The sequence below is a fragment of the Macrobrachium nipponense genome, chromosome 4, assembly GCF_015104395.2.
Source record: "Macrobrachium nipponense isolate FS-2020 chromosome 4, ASM1510439v2, whole genome shotgun sequence".
In the NCBI taxonomy this organism is placed as follows: Eukaryota; Metazoa; Arthropoda; class Malacostraca; order Decapoda; family Palaemonidae; genus Macrobrachium; species Macrobrachium nipponense.
Window position 1 is genome coordinate 41,887,119 of NC_061100.1, and position 25,395 is coordinate 41,912,513.

General features: G+C 37.9%; 1 protein-coding gene across 2 annotated transcripts in view; it reads left to right on the forward strand.

Moving 5' to 3' along the window:
* Positions 1-25,395, forward strand: part of LOC135210890 (discoidin domain-containing receptor 2-like) — a 66,539-nt gene that overhangs the window by 20,672 nt on the left and 20,472 nt on the right. For both annotated transcript variants that reach the window (XM_064243825.1, XM_064243826.1), the window contains exon 2: positions 24,560-25,083. In XM_064243825.1, coding sequence (XP_064099895.1) covers positions 25,005-25,083 — 79 coding nt within the window. In that variant the 5' untranslated portion in view covers positions 24,560-25,004. The remainder of the gene's footprint in view (positions 1-24,559; positions 25,084-25,395) is intronic.

A 25,395-nucleotide genomic window follows, 5' to 3' on the forward strand; every position in this document is an offset into this window, starting at 1 on the left:
TCTTCATTTAAGGTCGTTAACTTGTTTTCGATCTGATTGTGATATATTTGCCGTACGTTTTCGGCATATTTTTGGCTGTTCGGAACTGTCGTGGACACACCCATAGATAGGTAGGTCTCTGATGTCTGGATAATCTGAAGATTGCAGAATCTGTTCAGGTCCAATCTACAGAATCTTAAGCTGATGCGCCCTATCTTAATCCACAAATCTTAACGCTAATTGTGAATAACTCACTACTAGATTCACGAGAAACCTAATATTTATATTTCTTGAAGATGAAGTAATCTCGTCCGAAATCTTAAAACATATTGGTTAACCGCTACTAAACACAGGTTTGGCCGATTGAATAATTTTGGATACTGAAAACATAAGCAGTGCTTCTTTGGCTTATTATTATCTAAGCGTCACCTACTATAGTAAATTCACATCAACCGTGCATTTGATGCCTAGGCCAGTCCCTTACGACGCTCCTGATTGGCTGTTGATAAGCCAATCACAGGGCTGGAAACTCTGTCTCTCTCAAGAGTTCACGTGGGTAGGATCTATGTTCCACCTCTCCTGAGGGATACTCTTGAAAGACGTATCCCCCAGGAGAGGTGGAACATACATCATGCCTACGTGAACTCTCGCGAGAGACCGAGTTTCCAACCCTGTGATTGGCTTATCAACAGCCAATCACGAGCGTCGTAAGGGACTGGCCTAGGGATCAAATGCACGGTTGATGTGAATCTACTATAGTACTATGCCCTCGGGGATCAACGTATTATATAAACCCATTTCTATATAGTGTGGTCGACTAATTATATTAATAAACGATACTTTCGTGCGGCAGTCTACTTTACATTTGCCATACATTGTTAAGTAATAGCATCTTGGAGATGACGCGTAGATAACAAAGCAAAGTAGCACCGCTTAAGCTAAATGTCGTTTTAACCCTACAAAGATCAAGTTGGTGCTCTTCGATCAAAACCGCTTAATTTAGCTGGTTCTCGTGTAGTCGCAAAAGCTCAAGCCACTCGCGTTTTCGAAATCTGGGTCTGGAAATCTCTGTAAAAGAGGTTAAAAATGTGAGACTATCAGTCGTGCCGTAATTATAAAAATGTTATGGAAGCAGAGATTGGAGAATTATTTTATAACTTCAAATTAACTACTTAACAACTACTCACACGCGCACACACACATAGGAGAGAGAGAGAGAGAGAGAGAGAGAGAGAGAGAGAGAGAGAGAGCGACCATACAATCAGACAAGTCTCGCAAAGGTTAGTAATAACAGGCTAATTCCAATTATACTGGAAAATGAGACTCAAAGTTATTACCGAGCCCCTAATTTACCGTAAAGCTTTGCCTAGAATTCATGGGAAAATGCTCCTTGGTCTAAGGAAACGACTTGGGAAGTTGGCGGTGACTGTAGTAGCTATTATCTGTGTACCTACTCTTGTGTCTATTATATTATATTTTCTTTACTAAAATAAATAGCAGAACAGTGTTCTAATCTACAAATTGATTGAATGAATTCAGTAACCGAATTCAGAGTACTGGCGATGATTTTAGAGCAGGCAAGTAATGTATGTACACAAAAATTATAGACTTATGGGTTTATGCCCAATCGTTGTACGGTGGCTTATTACTTTAAATGATTTACTGGATGTTTGTTGGTTATAGATAATCCACTATATTAACATATATCAGTATTCTGTGGATACCACATTCCAAAATTCAATATTAATCTACAGGTAACGACGACAAGTGAGGGAGGACGCTTCGGTATTTCGTTACCAAGGGGTAAATAAGGATTGATGCGAGTGAGCTCGGAACCGAAGGCAAGATATACACGATTCTTAACGAGCTCTCTCTAATGAGCTCTTACCCTCATCAATTCGTTGAGCCTCTTCTCGCGGTCTACATAACGAGCTGACCCGAACAGACTCTCAGAAATAACGAAAATATTCTCTTTGTGGGGGAAATTTATGCCGTCATTTTTCACTTTTGCCGTAGCGAGCGGACGGAAAAGGACATACAGAAATACATCAAACATCATTAAAAGCCCGCCCATGAATATTGTATGAGACTGCCAGGAGGATGTAAGCTGGCCTACCTGTTCGCCGTAATGAGCTGGCTTCCTTCGCGGTCGTCATCTCGCTTCTCGGCCCCTGAAAATAGAAAGGTTTTAACGATTAATTTAAAATTTATTCGGTTGTAGATACTGTATTTACCTTGTAAGGCTCGCTATGTAAATAATTAATTTTGAGAAGAGGTTCACGTCGCTCCAAATCCCTTGGAAAACTGAACTTTGGAGAAACTGAAGGGGTCATTTTTTCTGGCCTGTTCGTTTGTTTTCTATTTGGAAGTTCTCGAAGACTGTTCACACTAGTCCGAGTGATTAAAAAAAAAAAGAAAAAAAAAAGAAAGAAAAAAAAAAAAAAATATATATGTATATATATACATATATATATATAGTTATATATATATATATATAGACAACAAAGACCAAAGTTTTAAGAAAAAGATTCATTGCCACACCATAAAGGAATACTAATCTTACTGGACCTATCAGGTTAATATTAATGTCGTGGGAAATTTTTTAGCCTATTTGCTTTCCAAATCTTATTCTGCCTTTGTAGTCTCACTGAATTCCATGTTGCGAGAACCTGTACTGGATATCAACTGTTATTTATTTCTTATGTACATTCTATTCCTCATTAGTGTAGTTTTTCTTAGGTTCATTTTGAGTCCCATCTGCCCTGACACCTGATGTATTTTGTCATTCTTGCGGGGATTTGCCTCTTAAAACAACACCATCTGCCTATTCTGCTTCTGTCAATTTTCTTTCATTACTCTTGTCCAACCGTACTTTTCCATCCGATCACTTTTTTCGGATATTTCCCAGATAGTGACCCCCACGAGTTTTAATCCGGTATGTATCCCCCCACTCCCCGCTATCACCTTTATGGCGTGGTTAGTACGAGCCCGTTAAGATGACCGTAAAAAACATAAACGAAAGACTGTAAATATCATAAAGATAATAACCTAAAGAAATATATTAGTCCTAGATAACGACCCCCGAAAACCCTTGGGGTCATTTTCTATGAAAGAGCCCTTTTTCCATCATAAACTTTGAGAAGAGCAAATAGCCATGGCGAAATAACATTTTCTAGTAACATCGCAATATTTACTGCAAATTCACTTGACAAGATCTCATCAACATTAACTTAACATCAACTTCGTTTGTGGATGATTTCAATGAGCTTGACCGAGTTAAAGGGGAACCATAATGACGCAACCTTATTTTAACTGGCAAAAGCCTTCACAATGGATTTTCAAATTAGATAGAAATTATATGTAGGTATATCAAAATTAAAATGTTAAAAGCAGATAATATTATGAAAATGCATCGTTTTGTATTAAAAAAAATATATATATATTCCGAAGTTTCTTCGGCGACATCGAGTTTTCTGTACAGCGTACAATACTGTATGAAACTCTCAGCCGCGAGATGCAATTTTCACCACGGCCCAGTGGTCGTCCGTATTGTTGGCACCTACATCGGTCCCAGAAGAACGATCATGGCTAACTTTCTTAAATATAATAAAAACTACTAAGGTTAGAGGGCTGCAATTTGGTACGTTTGATGACTGGAGGGTGGATGATCGACATACCGATTTGCAGCCCTCTAGCCTCAGTAGTTTTTAAGATCTGAGGGCGGACATAAAAAGTGCGGACGGGGAGACAAATAACCATCTCGATAGTTCTCTCTTTCAGAAAACTAAAAAGGGAAAACAGGAAAATATAACGTAAGAAAGAAAAATTCAGTTACAACCCACGAGAAGCAGTCAGCCATACTGTGGCCCAGGTAACAAACCGACTTCATTCGATGATCGAGTGATAATGATGATGATGACAAAACCCGATGGTGAGTCATCACGAGCTCATATATCTTCACCATAACCGTGGTGATTCGATTCTGTTCGGTATACCGGCGTCGCCTTTTTTTTTTCCAATCATTGATGACACCGTGTCATTAGTCAAAAAGTATGATATTGAAATGATTTTCCATTTAAAAGCTTCTGTCAGTGTAATGCTCTCTCTCTCTCTCTCTCTCTCTCTCTCTCTCTCTCTCTAAAAAGCGCTGCAGTGTAATGCTCTCTCTCTCTCTCTCTCTCTCTCTCTCTCTCTCTCTCTCTCTCTCTCTCATTTTAACAGCACCGTTTGTACAGATATACAATATGGTTACGACTAGAGATTTCAAAACGTGAATTTTTCTTTTTCACACAAGCGTTATTTGTATGTATGTAAATATAAATAATGATTCTCTCTCTCTCTCTCTCTCTCTCTCTCTCTCTCTCTCTCTCTCTCTCTCTCTCTCTCTCATTTTAACAGCACCGTTTGTACAGAGCTATAAATATCGTTGCGACTAGACATTGCAAAACGTGAATTTCTTTCTTTTTCACACAAGCGTTATTTGTACGTACGTAAATATACAATAATGACTCTCTCTCTCTCTCTCTCTCTCTCTCTCTCTCTCTCTCTCTCTCTCTCTCTGTGAGTGTGTGTGTGTGTGAGGGATAGTCAGATGGGCGAGAGGTCCATGATTACCAGCCAAATTCCCAACACCCCCAATCCCGAGTAGCGACCCTTCTCACATATGCAGATTAAAAAAAGCGATGAATGATGTATGTGGGATATTTCCATACGCTACAGGCATTACGGATGAATTTGTCCTCTCTCTCTCTCTCTCTCTCTCTCTCTCTCCACACACAAACACACACACATTATATATATAATATATAAGCATATGTATGTGTGACTTACGGTAAGCATGTTTAAAAACTGTGTAAATTCAATATAAAAATTATCATATCCCATTTCAGCTCTTATGGTACTCCACAGATAAAAATGTATGCATGGAGTGGCTCATATTTCCTTTGTCCTGATCTTGATTTTATTATTATTATTATTATTATTATTATTATTATTATTATTATTATTATTATTATTATTATTATTATTATTTAATCCTCTCCCACTTACATTTCCAGAACAGTCGTTGTTTCCCACAAACAAGTAATTTTACTCGTTGTCCCGAGAACAAAGAACGTGCTTGCACACGGCTAGCTTGATTTATCAACACCATCATGGTTTGAACGAACCTTCTGGAATAAGAACACAGCGGATGCAATCTGCTTCCAGTGTATTCATATCTCGCTGCATTCTGTTCTCTGCGTACTCAACTACCTTCAAATGACTCGAATGCTGTCAGCTTTGAATGCTAAGCCAATATGGTTGGCCTACATTGACAAGCCTTACAATTCCTTACAGTCTGCTGTTTGCAAAGCATCTTTGCTCGCCATGAGTCTATGCTCGGGCCTTTCGGGTCTTCATCTTTGGGTCTGCACTTTTGATTCTTGTAATCCTGTCTGTGTACAGGAATCCTTTGAGTATCGTTTTATAATTCTTTTAATCACTTAAAATACACAAAAGGAATACAACAGAAGAACTGATTAACAAAACGGCAAATCACGATCCTCCACTCGGTCTATCTACCGGATGTTGAACATCGTGAAAGAAGCAACGGCTTCGCGAGTCCATTTTAGGTAGGCCTAGCTCTGCCTACTGATCGCACTCATTTATAGTCCCTCGCCCTCTCTTTCATATAGAACCTTAAATGCGGCTCCTGCTTCTCCTCCTCCTCCTCCTGCGTCCGCCCTCACGAAGCATGACTGTCAGAAAATAATAACGTCTGGATGTGGAGCCCCATAACTCATGTCAACACTTAAATTGAAAACCGATTAAGATGATCGATGGTGACCACGAGGCCGACTCTTTCATCCGAGGTGATTATTGCTGCCGACTGAGGAGAGAGAGAGAGGAGAGAGAGAGAGAGAGAGAGAGAGAGAGGCTTTTCGCCGGGTCTGGTCATCACTTCAGCACAATTGATCTGAGAGAGAGAGAGAGAGAGAGAGAGAGAGAGAGAGAGAGAGACGGGGGAGGTGGGGGAGAGGATTCTACCGTAACTGTCCGGTTCCCTAATCTTCTTTTCTATGAATGGGAGATGACCGATTCTTTTGATTTATTTATTATCAGCTGAAGACACCAATTATAAATAATCCCTAGCGATAAAATCATAAATTTATAATGAAAAATTCAAATGAAGTCATAATAGGGAGTGAGGGCAATTTAATTCAAAAAGAAATTACGAAAAAGAAGAAGGAACCTTTGCCACTGATATCCTGACTAATGAACCAATGTTACCTCCCTCCTAGCCAGACAACTGATTCTGTTCTATCCTATCACAGCTGTTATTAGGTATCATGATAACATGCGACTCTAATGTGCGCTACGCGTGGGGCCTCTGTGAAATTTCACAAATCTTCCTTCATCTACAATGTCCCTTTCCATAGTTCTCACCCAATTAAGCCTAGTCTTACAACTCTCTTGGTGCCCACAGGAGACCAACTTTGTCGCGTCATTTTCTTCCCAGCCACCTCCATCATATAGTCTCATCTACAACGAAACTTCCGTAATCTCTTTTATTGTATCATTCCTGACCTCATCTTGCCATTTGACCTAATATTCTCAGTTCGACAGATCAATGTATTACTGTATCTGCCTTCTTTCAGTCTCGCCTAATTCCAACTCGAGATCATACCATTCTTGAGAGAATCAACCGCAATCATATCTCTCTCTCTCTCCTCTCTCTCTCGTTTTTTTTCTATCCCTTTGTATTTACTCTGCATCCCATCTCTACATATTATATGATTTATTCCTTTAGGTATGATTTGTCTATCATGTGGTATTTGCTTATCAAAACTAAATTATCTACATACAAGTTTTTCAAGTTTCTCGTTTTACTGCACTCTAGATAATAATAATAATAATAATAATAATAATAATAATAATAATAATAATAAAACTATGTCAAGCTTCTATCGTTACTCTGCTCTAATAATAATAATAACAGGATGTATATTTGAAGGACCTTTATCGACCAGATGCAATGGCTAACCTCAAGATATCAAATAAAAAAATGTTTTGAAAATACCCGAACTAGAAGACTATAATATCAGAATAACAGAATGAGAACAATATTAGATAAGTTATTGAATAATTCTCTTATTACTATTATTATTATTACTGGCGTTATTACCATCAAAATAATGAAAAAAAGCAAAAGCTTCCACAAAGAAGATTTCCCTTCGGTGAAAGAGAGGAACTCGCTTCGAAACCCACACTCGGATCGCTATTTTTTGGTACCCGTAGGGGGGTAGCACCGTCAGTGCACCTCATGCGGTGCATGGTAGGCATTACTTAAGGTTCATTGCAGCGTCCCTTCGGCCCCTAGCTGCAATCCTTTTCATTCCTTTTAATCTACCTCTGTTCATATTCACTTTCTTTCATCTTCCTTTCCACCCTCTCCTAACAATTGCTTCATAGCGCAACTGCGAGGTTTTCCTCCTGTTACACCTTTCAAACCTTTTACAATTTCCGTTCCAGCGCTAAATGATCTCATAAGTCCAGGTGCTTGACCTTTGGCCTAAACTCTATATTCCGTTTTCTTTTGGCTGTAATGTTGTTTTCGTCACGTCGATTGAACATCAAATTCAATCTGTTAACTCCAAGTACTTCGGATCAACCAGCAACTTCGAAATTCTCTCTGCTTGTATTTCCTAAAATCTTATAACCCTCCATCATCCCTTATTTATTTTTTTTACCGTATCTTTTCCTTGTTTTCATCACGCTTGGGCTAAACTTGAACACAAGATTGCCCCTCCCACGGGCAATAGCACTCGAAAATAATGCGCATTACAAAGCATGCATCCGTCGCCATGGAGCACATGCTTCAGTTCCCCCTTTCATATCCAGCGTGGAGGGGGTTGAATAGAAAATGGGTTGATTTCCACAGAAGCGCATTGAATGCAGAGTTGATTTCCATATATTGAAGGACAGCTGGCCCTTCCCCTTTGGTATAAAAAAGTGGAAAAATTGTCGCTGGGTATCACACCGTTATTTATCATGAATGAAAACCGGTTTCCAGGTATATATTTACCTGGTCAACGTCTATGAGCGAGGATTGGTTACCGCTATTGTTCAGTTACGCCTGAGTTTTATAAGCCAGAGAAAAAAAGTTCTGCATAACAAGAGATTAAAGAATTGAAAGAGAAAAGAGGTTGACATTCACACCTGAACTGTACAAGAATGAAACGGAATTGCTTCATAGTAATTAAATATCTGATAAGAGACGCAAGCCTCAAAGAACAGGGTTAGATAGGAAGAAAGAATAAAATCTGAAAAATAAATAAATGACGGTACAAAAAAAAGAGAGAGAGAGAGAGAGAGAGAGAGAGAGAGAGAGAGAGAGAGAGAGAGAGAGAGAATGGCGCAAAAAGCAAATATGAGAAAATGTTTGGGACATGTCCTTCAATGTGGGCACCAAAGCGGAAATGCCCATGTCACGCTCGTTATGAATACTGACGCTCGTAGAAAGCAAGGAATGCTACTTTAAAGCGACTCGGATCGTTATTTTTATGGCTTATTCTCGAATTCCAACTGCACACACATACATACATATATGCATATATATATATATATATATATATATATATATATATATATATATATATATATATATATACTTCTTTCCCTTCTTATTTCACATGTACAGTTGAATATTATGATAATGGTAATGTTGTTCTAATCTCGTTCATTAAACTGTTCCTTCTTTATCTTATGTCCATTATTTTAAGACTTCCATATAATTTCCTTGCTTTGTCAGCATATTTATCAGATTTCTTCGTATCAAACAGACTGTTTTCATTCTTTTTTACACCTCATCTTAGTATACTTCTATTATATCAATACTATATCAAAACCTTATTTCCCCAACAATATTCACCCTATCGTCTATAATATTTTTTATTCCCTCTTATTTTTAAATTATTTATGAGAATTAAAAACTTTCTATATTTAATCATATTTTTACAAATTTCTAGAAAACAGAATATTTTTACGATATACAGAATTTCAAAACAAAGCTATTATCAAAGTACATTACAAGATGCTTTTCAAAGGTAGTTTACCTATAGATACAAAAGTGTACTTATAGTTACTGTAGCTAACACTTCAACTATATCTAATACTGAAGCAACTTTGTCAAATAATAATAATAAAAAAAGATCTAATGGGGTACTTCCCTATTAGATCTTTTTGTTATGGATTATTTGACAAAGTTGCATCAATGTTAGATATAGCTGAACTGGTAGATATATCAAGTACACTTTTGTATCTTATAAGAGGTAAATTACCTTTGAAAAGCATCTTGTAGTGTACTTTGATAATAGTTTTGTTTTGAAATACTGTATATCTCGTAAAAACGTTCTCTGTTTTCTAGAAATTTGTAAAACTTTGATTAAATCTAGAAAGCGTTCTAGAGGCACATCACGATATTTCTCCTGGTAGAACAATTTTTTGAGTGCAACACTGAAAATACCCTTAAGGTAACGATAAAAGAAAAGCTACCGCTTTAGTTCCTTTATCTCTTTAATATCAAGAAGTGGATAATGGAATACTTCGGTTTATAAACATTTCATTTGATTTTGTACATGGCATCTTTACCCCCGAGGTATGCATTCAATATTCTCCCCACAGGATTTGACAAGGGACCCCCTGATGGATCTGGGCATGTTATGGGTCCCAGCCACTGCTGCAAGGGCTTCCCCTACCGTGCCCATTGGGGCGTAGGGATGAAGGAGAAGGACATTATCCCATAAATCTTTTATAATCTTGACTGAAGGCCGTGACAGGATCAGAGATTGTAACGTGAACCGCTTTTTCTCTCTCTTTCTTTCTTTTTTTTTTTTAATCGTTTAGAACTTTTTTTTTCTTCTGTTATCGCGTATCTTTTTTTTTTATTATCATTTTTTTGGTCGCGTGTTTATGCAATGAGTGACGTGCCATCTGTCGAATCTGCCGACTTCTGGCCACTTTTTTTTTTCCTTTCAACCTTTTCTCTATGTTTTTGACGGCAGTGATTGTTCGCCCACATTTGTTTTCCGTGTCTGATGCTATCGGAGTAACTTTTTATGTCTTTTATGTATTCATGTGTCTTTTATGTAATCGCATTATCTTCCATGTATTCATCTGTCAGTAATGTTCGTGTGTCTTTTATGAATTCGTTGAATTTCTTTCTGTTTTCGTGATTATTCTATTTTGCGCGTTCATGTGCCATGTTGTATTTATTTTTATTTATGTTTACAGAACTTCAATGTGTTCGCATGTGTTTTGTCTTTATTCGAATTTTGTGTTTATTCCATGTTCTTGCAAGTTTGTCGAAGATGTAATGGAACAGATAATATGTGCAAATGTCAATTTTGAAGTGATGTCAACTAAACTAACTGTTTCAGTTTTCACAATATGCCACGACAAAATATATATATATATATATATATATATATATATATATATATATATGATATATATATATAGTATATATATATATATATATATATATATATATATATATATATATATATTATTATTGATATTGCTAGTAGTAGTCGATGGGATTACCTGGAGATTCAAGTTACTGTATTTGTGTCCTTTCTGTTTCAGCATATTTATAAGAACCCTTGGCTGAAGCAAAATCTGTCGGCATTCTGATGCCGGATTCTTTGTCCTCTCTTTGGTCGCAGCCCGAAATTTTGGGTGCTCGCAACTTTTATTTGACAAAGAAAACAAAACAAAGAAAACAAACACCTCCATTGTCGGTTCGAGTATCCGCCATTCTTCAAGTCTGTTCTGCTCCTTCTTGCGTCCTCATTAAACTTTCTTTCCTCCTCCTCCTCCTCCTCCTCCCCCCAGCCTTATCTCATTCATGTTTGCCTCTCATTTGTTCCTCCTCCTCCTTCCATCTCAGCGCCCGTTCGCCTATCCAAGTCTGGGGATCCCTAAATATGCTCACTTCCTTACGCATCCTTCATGGCTAAAACCTCTCCCACCCCAGTGGCGGCTCTCAGCTTATACCAAGGGGGTCCCCAACGATCCGACAGGACCCCCTCCCTCCTTCCCACCCACCCCAACCCCCAGCTTAACCGGACCTACTCCTCCAGCGGCAAGGGCTCCCCTCCAAAGGGGGCTTTCCCATGTAAAGGCATGCCGTGTCATCCCTAGCATGTGGCGCCTTCACCTCGGGCAAGGGTCCTTAAAATCCACACTTCCTGAGGATCTCGCCTTACATGGCAGGCTCGTAGACCCATAATTCACCCGGACGTTGACGCTCAAGAGCTTCCGAAGGCGGCAACAAAAGGGAATGTCTCAATAGCACGGAAAGGCGCCGTTGCATAAGGCGGCGGCAGAGGGAAGGAAGGGCTCGGCCGATTTGACTCTTCCTACTCCTCCCTTTGCATTCAATACTGATAATTGACAAGGGATGAGATTCTTATGGCAAAGCCTCACTTTATACCATGCATAATGCAAACGCCATTGAGAAAAGTATATTTGTAAAATAAAAGAAAATGAGACAAAAGTAAATATGTATCGTGTCTTATGTAATGCGCATCAAACAAATCTTCCATAATGCTATTAGTTAGAACGTTTAAGTCGTAAATCGGGGTAAAAAAAATTAGAAAGCCGATCGAGCTCCTACCGCCTTTATTTTCTGCAGATTTACTTGTGATACTGAAGTGGATAATGCCGCATCTCTTGCGTGTCTTCTAACAAAAGTTCAAAATGATGAGGATCAGAGGGTATCCAGGTCCTACGAACATTACTAAAGCTACAAGTATGAAACGACACATAACAAAGCGTATACCAAATGAACTTTAACATAGTTTACGCATAAACGAGCTACTTAGTCAATTAAATTCTATTTACGCTTACTCAGACAAAGTACGCACGTGTCTATTTATTCATTTTTATATATTTATTTAGTTTTTCAGCCCATATATCGTCTGAAGATACCCATCTGTCAGATTTCTGCGAGGCAAAATGGTGGAATTCCTGACCTTGGCCGTCTTCTGCAGGCGCGGGCCGCGCGGCGGTGTCCTTTTCATCTGTTTATTTGAATGAAACGGTGCCGCGTCTGGTTGCTGCCTTCTATTTGCAGAGCATAAAAAAGACTCGAATTAAACCAGGCTTTTTCACGATGCCTTATGATACTTTAACTTCTTCAATGTGTTTGGTCGAGAAGACCGCGGCCTGGGAACCGGAGTTGCATGGCAGAAAGCTAAAAGCTGTTGAAATTAATTGCTAAGAACACAGGGGGATGGCTGGAGCCGTTCCCGAGCTGGTAAAAGGGGAATATGCTGGCTGATCTTGGCATCTACACCGAAAACCAGGGATGGCATACTTGGTGAAAAATTTATGCACTGCATACGCAAAAGCTAACGTAGTAAGTATACAAATGTCTTGTGTATACAACTTATACTTTCGATTCATTCATTTCACTGAATAGCTTACATGGACAAGAAGCTAACGCACAGAAATATATATATATATAGATATATATATATATATATATATATATATATGGATAGTAGATAGATAGATGTATATATACTTATATATATGTATATATATGTTAATTAATAGAAGTAAATATATACATATGTATATATGTATATATATATGTTTGTGTCTGTATGTGTTTGTATTGTGCTGTGTTTCTGCGACTTGCAATTGCTTCACAATTCATCGCAATAGCCGATTTCCCTTCAAGCAGTCAATCAAATTTGACCTATGGTGGAATCCGTGCATTTCCGACCACCACCACAACCACGTTAAATTCCCCAACAGGTCTCCCTCCTCCGGGCGACACGACAGTCGGAGAGGCCGATTGAGTATTCGAGGCGCGTTTCTTTGGCACAATAGACAAATTACTGAAGACCATCTTCCGCTGCCTTCTATTATTCATATCACATCGAAAGTGAAATGGCTCTCAGAGTCCCTCTGGAGACGGTATAGACATTTTTAAAGCATTGCGGCTTGGGCTGATATCTGTCTGTTTGTCCGGTTACTATCGAATGTTTTTTTTTTTTTCGAAGATCTTTCTTTGAGTGCGTGTGTATAATATAAATCTTCATTACTCTCTCTCTCTCTCTCTCTCTCTCTCTCTCTCTCTCTCATGATGTCTCCTCGGATGGGTTTGTAAGTCTTTGAGACATTCTAATCCTCGTAACTCATTGTAACACATTCCCTCTTCTCTCTCTCTCTCTATCCTCTCTGTTAGGAAATTTGGATTACAGCATGTAGCTTTCTCTCTCTCTCTCTCTCTCTCTCTCTCTTTCATAATGTTTCCTCAGATGGATGTCTCCTCGGATGGGCTAATAAGTCTTTGGGACATTCTAATCCTTGTAACTCCTTGTAACACTCACTCTCTCTCTCTCTCTCTCTCTCTCTCTCTCTCTCTTTCTCTCTCTCTCTCTCTCTTAAATTGTTCACTCTTAGACTTAGATATCTTCTCTCTTTCATCAAATAGAACACACAAGAAAAGGCGAAAGGAAAGATCGTAGACCCTGAGCTTTCGACTCTATTTCAAGACCTGAGCAGAGGGCATGAGCGGTAATTAATCTCAGTCTGTCTTATTGCCAGGTCCTCTTTCACCAAGAGCTGCCCTCGTGTGCTCCTGCCTCAATGTCTTCAATCTTCCTACGTTCTCTCTTAGTGGAAATCGAATTACAAACACGCCATCATGGCATGTGATTAACCCCTCGTCATTAACGAAAATACAGCGCTCAGTAATTATCGGGCATTGGCATTACACTAATGACAGCGGGTCACAGGAGAATTCATAATATATATATATATATATAATATAGATATATATATATATATATATAGATATATATATATATATATATATATATATATATATATAATATATATATATATATATATATATATATATATACATATATATCTTTGATCCCGGTTACTTCATTCCGGTATAATTTGACACCCAAAATAAACAAAGTTGAAGTATTAGCGTTTAAATATTTTTTTTATTCAGGTAAATAAGTAACATTCAGCAGTTGCTTATTTTCTTTATTTAAGTATATTAGTAACAGTCAGCACTTGCTTATTTTTTTTATTCAAGTACATTAGTAATATACAGCAGTTGCTATTTTTTTTATTCTAGTATATTAATAACATTCAGCATTTGCTTATTTTTTTTTATTCTCGTATATAATTAACATTTAAGAGTTGCTTCTGAAATCCTGGCGGTTAAAAGAAATTTTTTGATAACCATGTCTCGTCTCATTGAGAACACCTTTGGTGACTTAAATTACAATAACGAAAGGCAGACAACAAACGCCTATTGGTCAACATTTTATTGGAAGTGTAGAGGCGTGTTTTGTAACTCTACACTTTACACTTCCAATAAAATTTAGATCCATCAGTGTTTTCTACCCTTCGTAAATGTAATTTAAGCCATCTAAGAATTTATTTCCACCTAGGGTGCCCTGAATGGGACCAGACACGGTTATAAAACAATGTCTTTATACCGCCAGGATCTCAAAAGCAACTGCTAAATGTTACTTACATACACTAGAATAAAAGAAAAATATCGAAACCAAACCTTCAACTTACTAAACAATCAAATTGTGCTCTTTCTGTTTCCTAAATAAAGTAATCGCCCTTGGCTATTTCAAAAGAATATGCTTCCTAAATAAGCTACTTATTTATTTTGGGTGTCAAATTACCGGGTTTTAGAGAAAACGGATTTCAATGTACCAGGAGGCAAATTACAGGGCATGAAATTATCCGGCGATCAAACACACACACACACACACACACACACACACACACGACACACACATATATATATATATATATATACTATATATATATATATATATATATATATATATATGTATAGTGCAAACTCCTATTCTCCTTTTGATGCTAGGTTCTGTCTTTGAAAACTGATCCTACTCCTAACTGTTTAATAATAATAATAATAATAATAATAATAATAATAATAATAATTAATAATAATAATAATAATAATAATAATAGTAATAATAATAATAACAATAATGATAATAATAATAATAATAATAATAATAATAATAATAATTAGAAAAAGAACGACAAAACGACAAACATAAAGCATTGTTAAAAGCCAAATAATTACCACCTTCCTAACCCCTTTCCCTCATGCAGGGGCTTAATTAACAATGACTACATCCACACATTCGAAGCCAACACCGAGCGCGGCAGGGTGACACAAGTCGAATGCGAAATACAAAAATACCCGCGAGTTTCACGGGTTGCCTTTCTCCCTCGCCCGACTTTATAATTGCAATTTAAATGCTAAAATCATTTAAAGAGAAAGTGATAACGTTGCCAGAAGGGACTGCGATTTACAATCACGGCGGAGGAGCACCGCACAATCGCGGTCGTCATTGGCAGTCTAGACAAAGGGCCAGTTCATAATTTCTCCGGAGGAGGGGAGAATGAAAACGAGACGCCGAGACAGAAGCGAAACCTTGTCCGGTGTTTATGAGACATCTCGAGACATCTCTTTACACACAAAAAGAAGACTAATATATTTTTCCCCAGACCTGACATCTCTCGAGACATCAGTTACAAAAAGGAAGACAGGAAGTCTATTTACTCAAATGACTTCTCTTTTCATATCTCTGAATATTCGAACGGGAGTTGTGACTCGGCGATGATTCGGAACCTTTGGCGTCTCGTATTATGGCGCTAAGTGAAACTCTTATGTTGTTGAAAGGAAGTTGAGTTTAGATTATTATTATTATTATTATTATTATAATTATTATTATTATTATTATTATTATTATTATTATTATTATTATAGAATTACTTTATGATACCTTTGGAGATACCTTTGTAATAATTTTGTTATTTCTTTGCGATGCTTTAGTAACACTTGTGAGATGCTTGGTCTAACAAATTTAGATACTTTTGGGATAACTAGGCCTAAGTGAAGAATCTATTGCTGTTCATTGCCTGTGATAAAATAAAAGTCATGTTATATATATATATATATATATATATATATATATATATATATATATATATGTGTGTGTGTGTGTGTGTGTGTGTGTGTGTGTGTGTGTTGTGTGTGTGTGTGTGTGTGAGTGAGAGAGAGAGAGAGAGAGAGAGAGAGAGAGAGAGAGTTTTGTGTAACATTGTTATAATGGCTTTCAGAAGTGGCGATGAAAGTCAGTATCACAGACACTTAAGGACAGTGTATTGACCAGACAACGCCATATGTAACGGTGATATAACTAGAAAGAATGTACAAGTGACTAGAAAGAAAATAGTGCTCGTCAGTTACGATGACCATATAAATAAATGATTAGTAAACCACTGGTCATACACTCAACACCACCATTGCCCCAACGACCAGGAACAGCGCCAATAACTTGAATGGTGGCACGGTTCCAGAAACCTCTCATCCAGGACCTCAGGAGTAACAGTTCCAGAGGCCTTCTTCCGCCCACCTAGGCCTACGAGGCAGCGAATATTAATAAGCCGGTCCTTATCGAAAATTCTGACAAGGACGGACACTGTCTTATGAGATCTAATTCGACGCATAAAAAGATTATGGCTTCGGTCTCTATTGATGTAAGATGTTTCTTCGAGGCTCTCTCTCTCTCTCTCTCTCTCTCTCTCTCTCTCTCTCTCTCTCTCTCTCTTGAATCGATGGTTATGACCTTATAAAAATTCGCTGAGCAACGGGAAGGTGTCAAGCAAAACTAATGAGACCCTTTCGCTTTATCTATCGGCTTGTCTGTTCGGCGGTCTATCTACAAGTCTCTCTCTCTCTCTCTCTCTCTCTCTCTCTCTCTCTCTCTCTCATGTACCGTCATATATCTATTTTTCAGATTTCATTTTCATTTTTCCTAACGCTGATCGTTTAGATCGTGACTCACATCAGATATTTAATAACCTTAATTACTACAAGTCTCTCTCTCTCTCTCTCTCTCTCTCTCTCTCTCTCTCTCTCTCTCTCTCCATACAGGTGGGGAGCGGCTGTGATATTAACTGTGTATGGTGCGATCCATCATATGTGATTAACATATTCATGGTTTTCTCGCGTATATTAGATTTAGTTTTTAAAGATCTCTCTCCGACTTATACACACACTATATATATGTGTATGTGCGCGCTTATATATGTGCATATATATGTATAATATACATACACACACACACACACACACATATATATATATATATATATATGTGTGTGTGTGTGTGTGTGTGTGTGTGTGTGTGTAAGAAGAATAAGTGTCCTGAATACAGTATTTTGAAATACTGATTTAAGATAGTTTAGAGAAGTAATACAGTTATGTTCTGTAAATGTCAACAATAAAAATGATAACAACAGTACAACACCGACCACCACCACCACTGCAGTTTATAATACTAATGGCACCGCCAGCGGAAAAGAATGTATTATCTGCTAATGCCCCTTCCTTTGATGCAAAAGCCAACGCCGCAAATAAATAATCCCGGAGCCGCCATTTACGAAACGCGATCGGATTCGAGAGGTGTATAATTCCCCTGTGCAAAAGCAAAAAGAGACCTCAGGTAATGGTTAATGAGGTAATGACACAGGTGCGTAGAAGACCCGGTCTTAAGCGCGACTCAGATCGCTGAGTAATTATCGTTATTACAGAATGGAATTACAAGTGATGCAATTTATCTCGGCCGATTCGCCTTTGAAGTTGGTCCTGCTCCGTCTGCGCTGTTTGTCTTTCTCGATTCCTAAGCAGCTGGAAGGAGGAGGAGGAGGAGGAGGATGAGAGGAGGAGGAGAGGAGATGAGAGAGAGAGAGAGCGAGAGGAGAGAGAAGAGAGAGAGAGAGAGAGGCGACGTCTAGGATGAATAATAACTAATAATTCTGCATGCACGCATGTACTTATAATTCAGCAAACAGTAATATATATACATATACATATATATATATATATATATATATATATATATATATATATATATATATATATATAATATACACACATATACTATATACATATACATATATATATATCTTATATTTATTTGTATACATATATATGTACATGTATATATATATATATATATATATATATATATATATATATATATAATATATATATCTTATTTATCTATTTATTTATTTACATAAGAGAGAGAGAGAGTGGTGAGTGGGGAGGGGTGGGGGAGGGTGGTGAAGAGACTGCATCTTCACGACTGCGTGTAAATTACTTTCATGGGGAGAAAAATGGAAATAAATCAGCCAAGGAGGATGGGTTCTTCCTCCGCGAGTTTGTTGCCAAGTGTTTTGTACATTTCCGCGGGCCCCCAACCCCCCTTTATGTCATAATTAGTTTATGACGTCTTCGGGAACACTTGGAGGAATATTAAAGGGTTTATGGCCTGCGAAATCAACTTATCATCTGATTTTACTGTCTGTCCGCGTAGGTTGAAAGCTTGTCAGAGTAATTCACTCTCAATTTGAGGAGTTACGTTTCCGTAAATATGAATAAATCGGCATGAAAAACAGGAATAAATACATCATAAAGTGCATAAATGATTGTACTATAAAGTTCCATATGCATGGCAGAGAGAGAGAGAGAGAGAGAGAGAGAGAGAGAGAGAGAGAGAGAGAGAGAATTTCCTGACTATTTTACCTTGTAAAATTATAAATGTGTACGATTTCTTTTCACACTTGAACATTCAATTTGTTAAGATACTTTCTTCTTCTTCGTTAGGGGAATTGATACTGTATAAGCGACAGCATTGTACGAGTTGTGAGATGAGGAGGCCATGTATGCGTTCTTCCTTTCTTTCTTCCTACTTACGTATGCATCTAAATTCATTGGTCTTATCTGTAATGAAAGATGTGCTATCTCTCTCTCTCTCTCTCTCTCTCCCTTTCTCTTCTTACCCATACCCACAAGGCGCCCCTTTGGTTTTTAACTAGTACCAGACACTAGCAAATCAACTGACTTCGATCCCGGAAGAGAACGGAAGAGTTTAAGCCAGTTGACTTAAAAAAAAAAAAATTACTGAAAAAAAACCCATTTATGCCTCTTTTGACTTAGACAGCGAATTATGCACCTGCTGCTAGTCGACAGCTATGGGTCGCAGCTTGATGGACCAAGAGAGAGAGAGAGAGAGAGAGAGAGAGAGAGAGAGAGAGAGAGAGAGAGAGAGATGACATACGCAAGTGATTACGCCTCCATGAAAATGTGTCTATCTCTTGATTATAATAAGATGGTCTCTAAGATATAATCCGAAGTCATTCACTATACTGTCTCTCTCTCTCTCTCTCTCTCTCTCTCTCTCTCTCTCTCTCTCTTCTACTGAGCATTAGACTAATTATACACACTATAAAAGCTTAAGCTTGGTTTCAATAAAAAGGGGGTACAAGAGATAACAGGTGTTTTCCTCTTCAAAGTCCAAGACAACCCCAAGTGAATATGCCTGAAGGATACCCCTGGGGCAAGAACTATGCAAGTGAAGGCGTGAGAGTTAGGCACACCAATCTCTGGGGCAACAGCTACTAAAAGTTGCCCCTAGGGGCCAGACAGGATATTCTTGTCAGGGGTAAAGAGTGAGCAAAATCCATCCAGGGAATAAATACAAGATTCTAATCCTCAAGACAGTGCTTATACATACCAATATCAAAGGCATGGTTTTGTCTCACCGAAGCTAAGGGCAAGAGTTTAGCACAGTGACCTAAGCAAGTAGGACAATGTATTTTCACCCCTGAGAAAGAACTAACCCTCGTGTCTGAGAGCTGGTACAGTTCAGAGGTCCACAGCAGGCCTTTAATCCCTTTAATGGTTTACTATACTTACAGGTAGCCCTTGGTCAAGTGCCCGTAGCGGCATTTGGACAGTTTAATCTAAATGTTAAAACCTCCAAGGATGAACATACTAGGCCTAGGGACATACGACTATAAAAAAATAGTCATTCTCTTATTCAGGATCCAGGTGCTAGCACACCAATCTTAGGAACAAGTGCACAGTTATTTTACCCCCAAAGGATATGCATCCGGCCCAAGGATTCAACATGACCAACACCAAGAGGCAAAGCCTAAGCCTTACCTGCCCCAGGAGCAAAACCTCAAAAAGGCGGCAGGTGCACCTAAAGACGCCGACGCATGACGTCATGAGATGAGCGAGTTGCCAAGGAGGGTTTTACCTGACAGAATCCCACTCCCAAGTTTCTGCCGAAAATACGATTTGCAGCAACAAAAACCCCCCTCGTCCGATGTCTGGGCGGATGCCCAGATAGAGGAAGCAGATATTCCCATTTTATGGAGATTAAAGTTGTGGGTGATATTAATAAAGCTCAGATAAGATGCATTCAAACTTTTGGCGCGTTCAATCTCTCTCTCTCTCTCTCTCTCTCTCTCTCTCTCTCTCTCTCTCTCTCGTTTTGACAACACTGACTTTGATCTTCTCGAGGATGAGATCAAAACAGAAAACTAGCTTTTAATACCTGACGATAATTGTATTCACTTACATGCTACTGAATGCATATCACGAGAGGACTTTCAAGCAGCGAGAGACGAACTCCGCATGCACTCTGATGCACTCTGTCAAGTGTCTGCGATGTCTGAGCGACGCGACAGGAGAATCTGCTCTGAATGCTCACGGCTTCATTATTGCGAATCAAAATGCGACGAGGTCCTCATTCCAAAATAGCGAAGTGTGCTCAGATCCTTCGCTTTTCTTGGTTCTTCGATTTAGTCTGCCGCTGTTACCGTTAGGGTAAGGTGGCCTTGTGCCAGCGCAGGTTATTACTCCCTAAGCAAAGAGCATTATGTGTTTTTGTTTTTAACGTACGCCGGAAGTGTGGATAAAAAATTGGCTTTTAACTCTCTCTCTCTCTCTCTCTCTCTCTCTCTCAAAATAAATAAATGAATAAATAAGTAAATAGATAAAATATGAACATTCCAACATATAGATGAACATAAGCAGCCTCACTGAAAAATACAAAATAAAATAAATGAATAATAACTTAATGTATTAGCGATGGTCTTGTTCTTCAGTTGGTGGTTTTATACATACGCATACACACACTATATTAATCTATCTGTCTATCTATCTATCGATCTCTCTATATATGTATGTAGTACATATAATCTATATATGTATTTATAAATTACACATACACACATATTAAATGTATGTATATATATGTATGTATATATAAATATACGTGTATACATGTATAAATATATTAATGTATAAATTTGCTTGTCGATTCATTTATTCTTGTTTGTTTGTTATTCTCATCCGTATTTGACAATAGCTCAGTTTCTCTCTCTCTCTCTCTCTCTCTCTCTCTCTCTCTCTCTCTCTCTCTCTCTCTCTGTGGTAAATGGCCAAGGGCTTGTTCATTAAGGATGAGCCAACAATTATAGCAATCATGGGCTTGTTCAGGAGAAATGTGAATATACTAATGATAATAACAATAATAATAACTTGAAGATATTCTGACTAAATCCCAGAGGAATCTGGACTGAATTCCAAGTAAAAAAAATAGAAGGAGAAAGTTGTTCAAAGTTCTGACATGTCCCATTGAGATCTGGTCTAGGTGTCCGTTCTTATCGACGAAGTTGTGCAAACTCCACGAGCAGTTTTGACAACCACCGCAGCCTTCGTTGCTGTCAACACACGCCCATTGTGACACAACCCACGCCCACTGCGACACGTCCCTACGTCTCGGGGGCTGTCAAAACGCCCGCGATTACATTCGCCTGTAGATTCGTGTTCAACACACCCACGTAGCCTTGTTTCTCACGTCCCGTGTCTGTTGACAACCTACGTCGGCTTTGGAGGTTTAGGCCGTGATTTCATTGTTTACGTTGTGGTTCCGTCCTTATCTGAGAGTAACTTTGTTTTGGGTAAATCAGATCGGGTTCTCCTCTCTCTTGTGTGCGATTGTTGGTCCGTCAATCTGAATTCTACTTTCATTTGTTTTGTTCCTGCTTGGTTACGAGACGGATTTTGAATGCTTCTCCTACGCGGTGAGCATTCTTTTAAGAACAAAATTCAAGGCTTATATCAGCAAAAGATCAATGTGATATAAAAGAGAAACAAAATCTGCATCGCCCAGCTTTGCTTAGTAATCGAACCCAGGACCCTTCGCTGAGTTGAAGCGAATAATCATAATCACTAGACCGAAGTAACCTTACGCACACCGTTGTAGTATATATATATATATATATATATATATATATATATATATATATATATATATATATATATATATACACACAACGCATTCATCGAAAGAAACAACACCAACAGTCCATATTACGCAAACCCCCTCACCCATATCATCTGAACCAAAAGCTCCTCAAATGACTTGCGGTAATCATGAGTGGGACTCATGGGAGCCATCAGTTCATCGTGATGTTCTCGGCAAGATTTGGCGCCAGCTTTTACGAGTCTTGTATGGCGGTTCAGGATCCCGAGTTGAAATTCATGTGTTTATAGCGTCAATAAATCGACAGTTACATAGATGTTATGTCTATAAATCGACGTTCATATGGCTATGTCGCCCAGGGATCGACACGACGTCTTTGCAACGACATTCGTGAAGTAGTAAGAATTTAGTACTACTACAATCTTATTGCAGTGGCCTCCATAAATCCATGTATGACTTTTTCGCTTACTCGGGAAGTAAGCCTACAAACTACTTTGTTGTTGTTGTTGGTATTTGATCTTGCCATTGTTGTTCTCGTTGGGGGCAGGGTAGGAACGCCCTATGGAAGAGCCTATAAAGGTCTGAAAAAGGTGTTTAGCGTTGAGTTAATGATACAGCAATTTTAGGATAGGATATTTATGATTTAATTATCAGAATGAAAATGTTGAAAAAATAATGTGCTTGCTAAACAACACAGAACAATTATTTCTAATAAAATATAGCGTATTTATTTTAATTATCGTTGGTGAAACAACGCACTATTTGACTGTAGATTTCAGCATGTTTTAATTTATTTGGTGTACCGAGTTTAGTCTATGGTTATGTTAGGTTATTTTGCGTTTCCACTTACAACTGAGAATATGTGAACGTGTTTAATTTGTCTCCTTTTTTATTTGACCCTTGTTGTTAGTATAGGTAATACTAAGTATAAGTATTAATTACGAAGAACACTTCACGTTGTTAGTTATATTATACTTCCAACTTCTGCATGTGGGGGGCGGGGGGGGGGGGGGAGGAATCTTGCACGTGTCCCGATTAAGCTGAAGATCGCGTGACGCCTTGTTTTTGATGAATCCATGAAGTAGACGACTTATAGACACTGTGATAATATATATAAACACTATAACCACGCAATACGTCTATTTCTTCGTATTCGTTAAAAACAAGTCATAACGATAAAGTATCAGACATTAATGAATAATAGATATTCTTAAAGTTAACCTATAGTATATATTAATTGATGTTCATGTGTGTTATTGTGTCTGCATCAAAATGCGCAAATAATGTCCAGAAATTAATATTCATATTTCCTTAGCGTTTATAAATCGTCAGTCATTATGACTACGCATTCAGGAAAGCAATAACTATATTTCAAAATTATTAGAAAATAGGCATTTTAACACTTATGACATTTAGGGTTCGATTTATTTAAGATACAATTCATAAATTTATCTATAATGTTCCCTTTCGCATGAAATCTGAAGGTTTGCGCTCATGATCAATGTCCCCGTTCAGATGTCGGAATACTTTAGTTGAAAAAATAAGACTAACTTCGAACACCCCAGACTGGTAAGAAACTATGCCTAAACAATCTGGATTGGCATCTGGAAGCTTATGCGTCTAGGTATTATGCCGATTCTCCTTTTGAATCCAGGAAAAGGAGTCACATTAATCTTTCCTAGACAGTGACCCTCGAGGGTGTTCAGTACAGACCAGTTGGGAATCACCGTAAAAACATAAACAAAAGACTGTAAATATTATAATGATAATGACCACCAAGAAATATGTGGATTTTTCCCTGTGACTTTATTACCGGCCACCATAAATTACTGTGACTTTTTTCCTAGCCAAAATTGCGACTTCTTCCTGTTACATTTCCTTGCGACTTTTTTTCTTGCGACTTCTTATTCCTGCGACTTTTATTTTTCCTGCGACTTTATTACCGGCTATCCTCCTTTTAGCCATTGGAGCATCCCTCCTCAGAACTGCATTGAAATCCATCAGTAATCTAGATGACTTCTGGACATAAAAGACAGGAAAAGCAATTTGACTGAAACGAATGTATACATAAATCACTTATGTATTCTTGTAAAAGGTAATCACTTAATAAGCATAAACATAAATGAATAGAAATCCAACTATATATGTACATGACCACCCAGTAAAGTTTAAAAGAAAAAAAAAACATGAACGAAACTACTTGATGGTTCCTATTGGAATACACTGTTGAAATCATTCAACTTTTCTACGTCACAATCAGCATAACCAAATAAAACTAAAAATAAAACTGTGCAACGATATACTTTTCTCCTTTTTTTAGGTGCGAACTAAAATAATGGAAAATATACCAAATCATCATCTTTTACTCTTTCTTCTTGCAGGTAATTTGTGTGACGTAACCACAAAGTGCGTGACAAACAAGGGAGCACTTTTACTATTTTTACCAACTCAAATGAACAACAACATGCGCCGAGGCATGTGAGAAATGACGTATAGTTGATCTAGCTCTACTTTGAACTTCTAAGAAACCAACACAGAGCAAGAGAAGAAAGAAAATCAAGTGTTGGGGGGGAAAAGGCGAAACTATGTCGGCGTCGAAGTAAACTCGCATGGACGCTGAAGGAAGGGACGGGTAAATGTGTCATCGCACTGCCGTCATGTTGGAGAAAATTTAACGTAAGGAAGCATTGGCATGAGACTAGCGCCGCTCCAGCTGCGTCCAGTCAGGCGGGCCCAGGTGCTGCTGTGGCGGTTGAGCTGGTGAAAATTAAGTAGGAGGATACTTACTAACCTACCAACCGATCGTCTAGCCAGCCAGCAGGAGCAATGGAACGCCCATGGATGGTGTGGCTATTGCTGGCTGTTATGCATGGCAGTAGTCCGTCAGCGCTGGCTTTGCATACGGGTAAGTCTTTTACGTGCTTGGTTTTAATGATTTGATGCCGAGATTTTCTTTTCATGGCGTGTTATAAGTCGTCTACCAATCATAATAATTCATGTATATAATATATATTATAGTATCTATTATATATTATACATATATATAATCTTATTATCTACATAAACATACAGTACTTATATATACATAACATTACATTATATATATATATATATATCTAGATATATCTACATATATATAACATTAGATATAATTACATACATACATTAATATAATAATTTATATTTATTATATATATAATATATAATATATAGATAA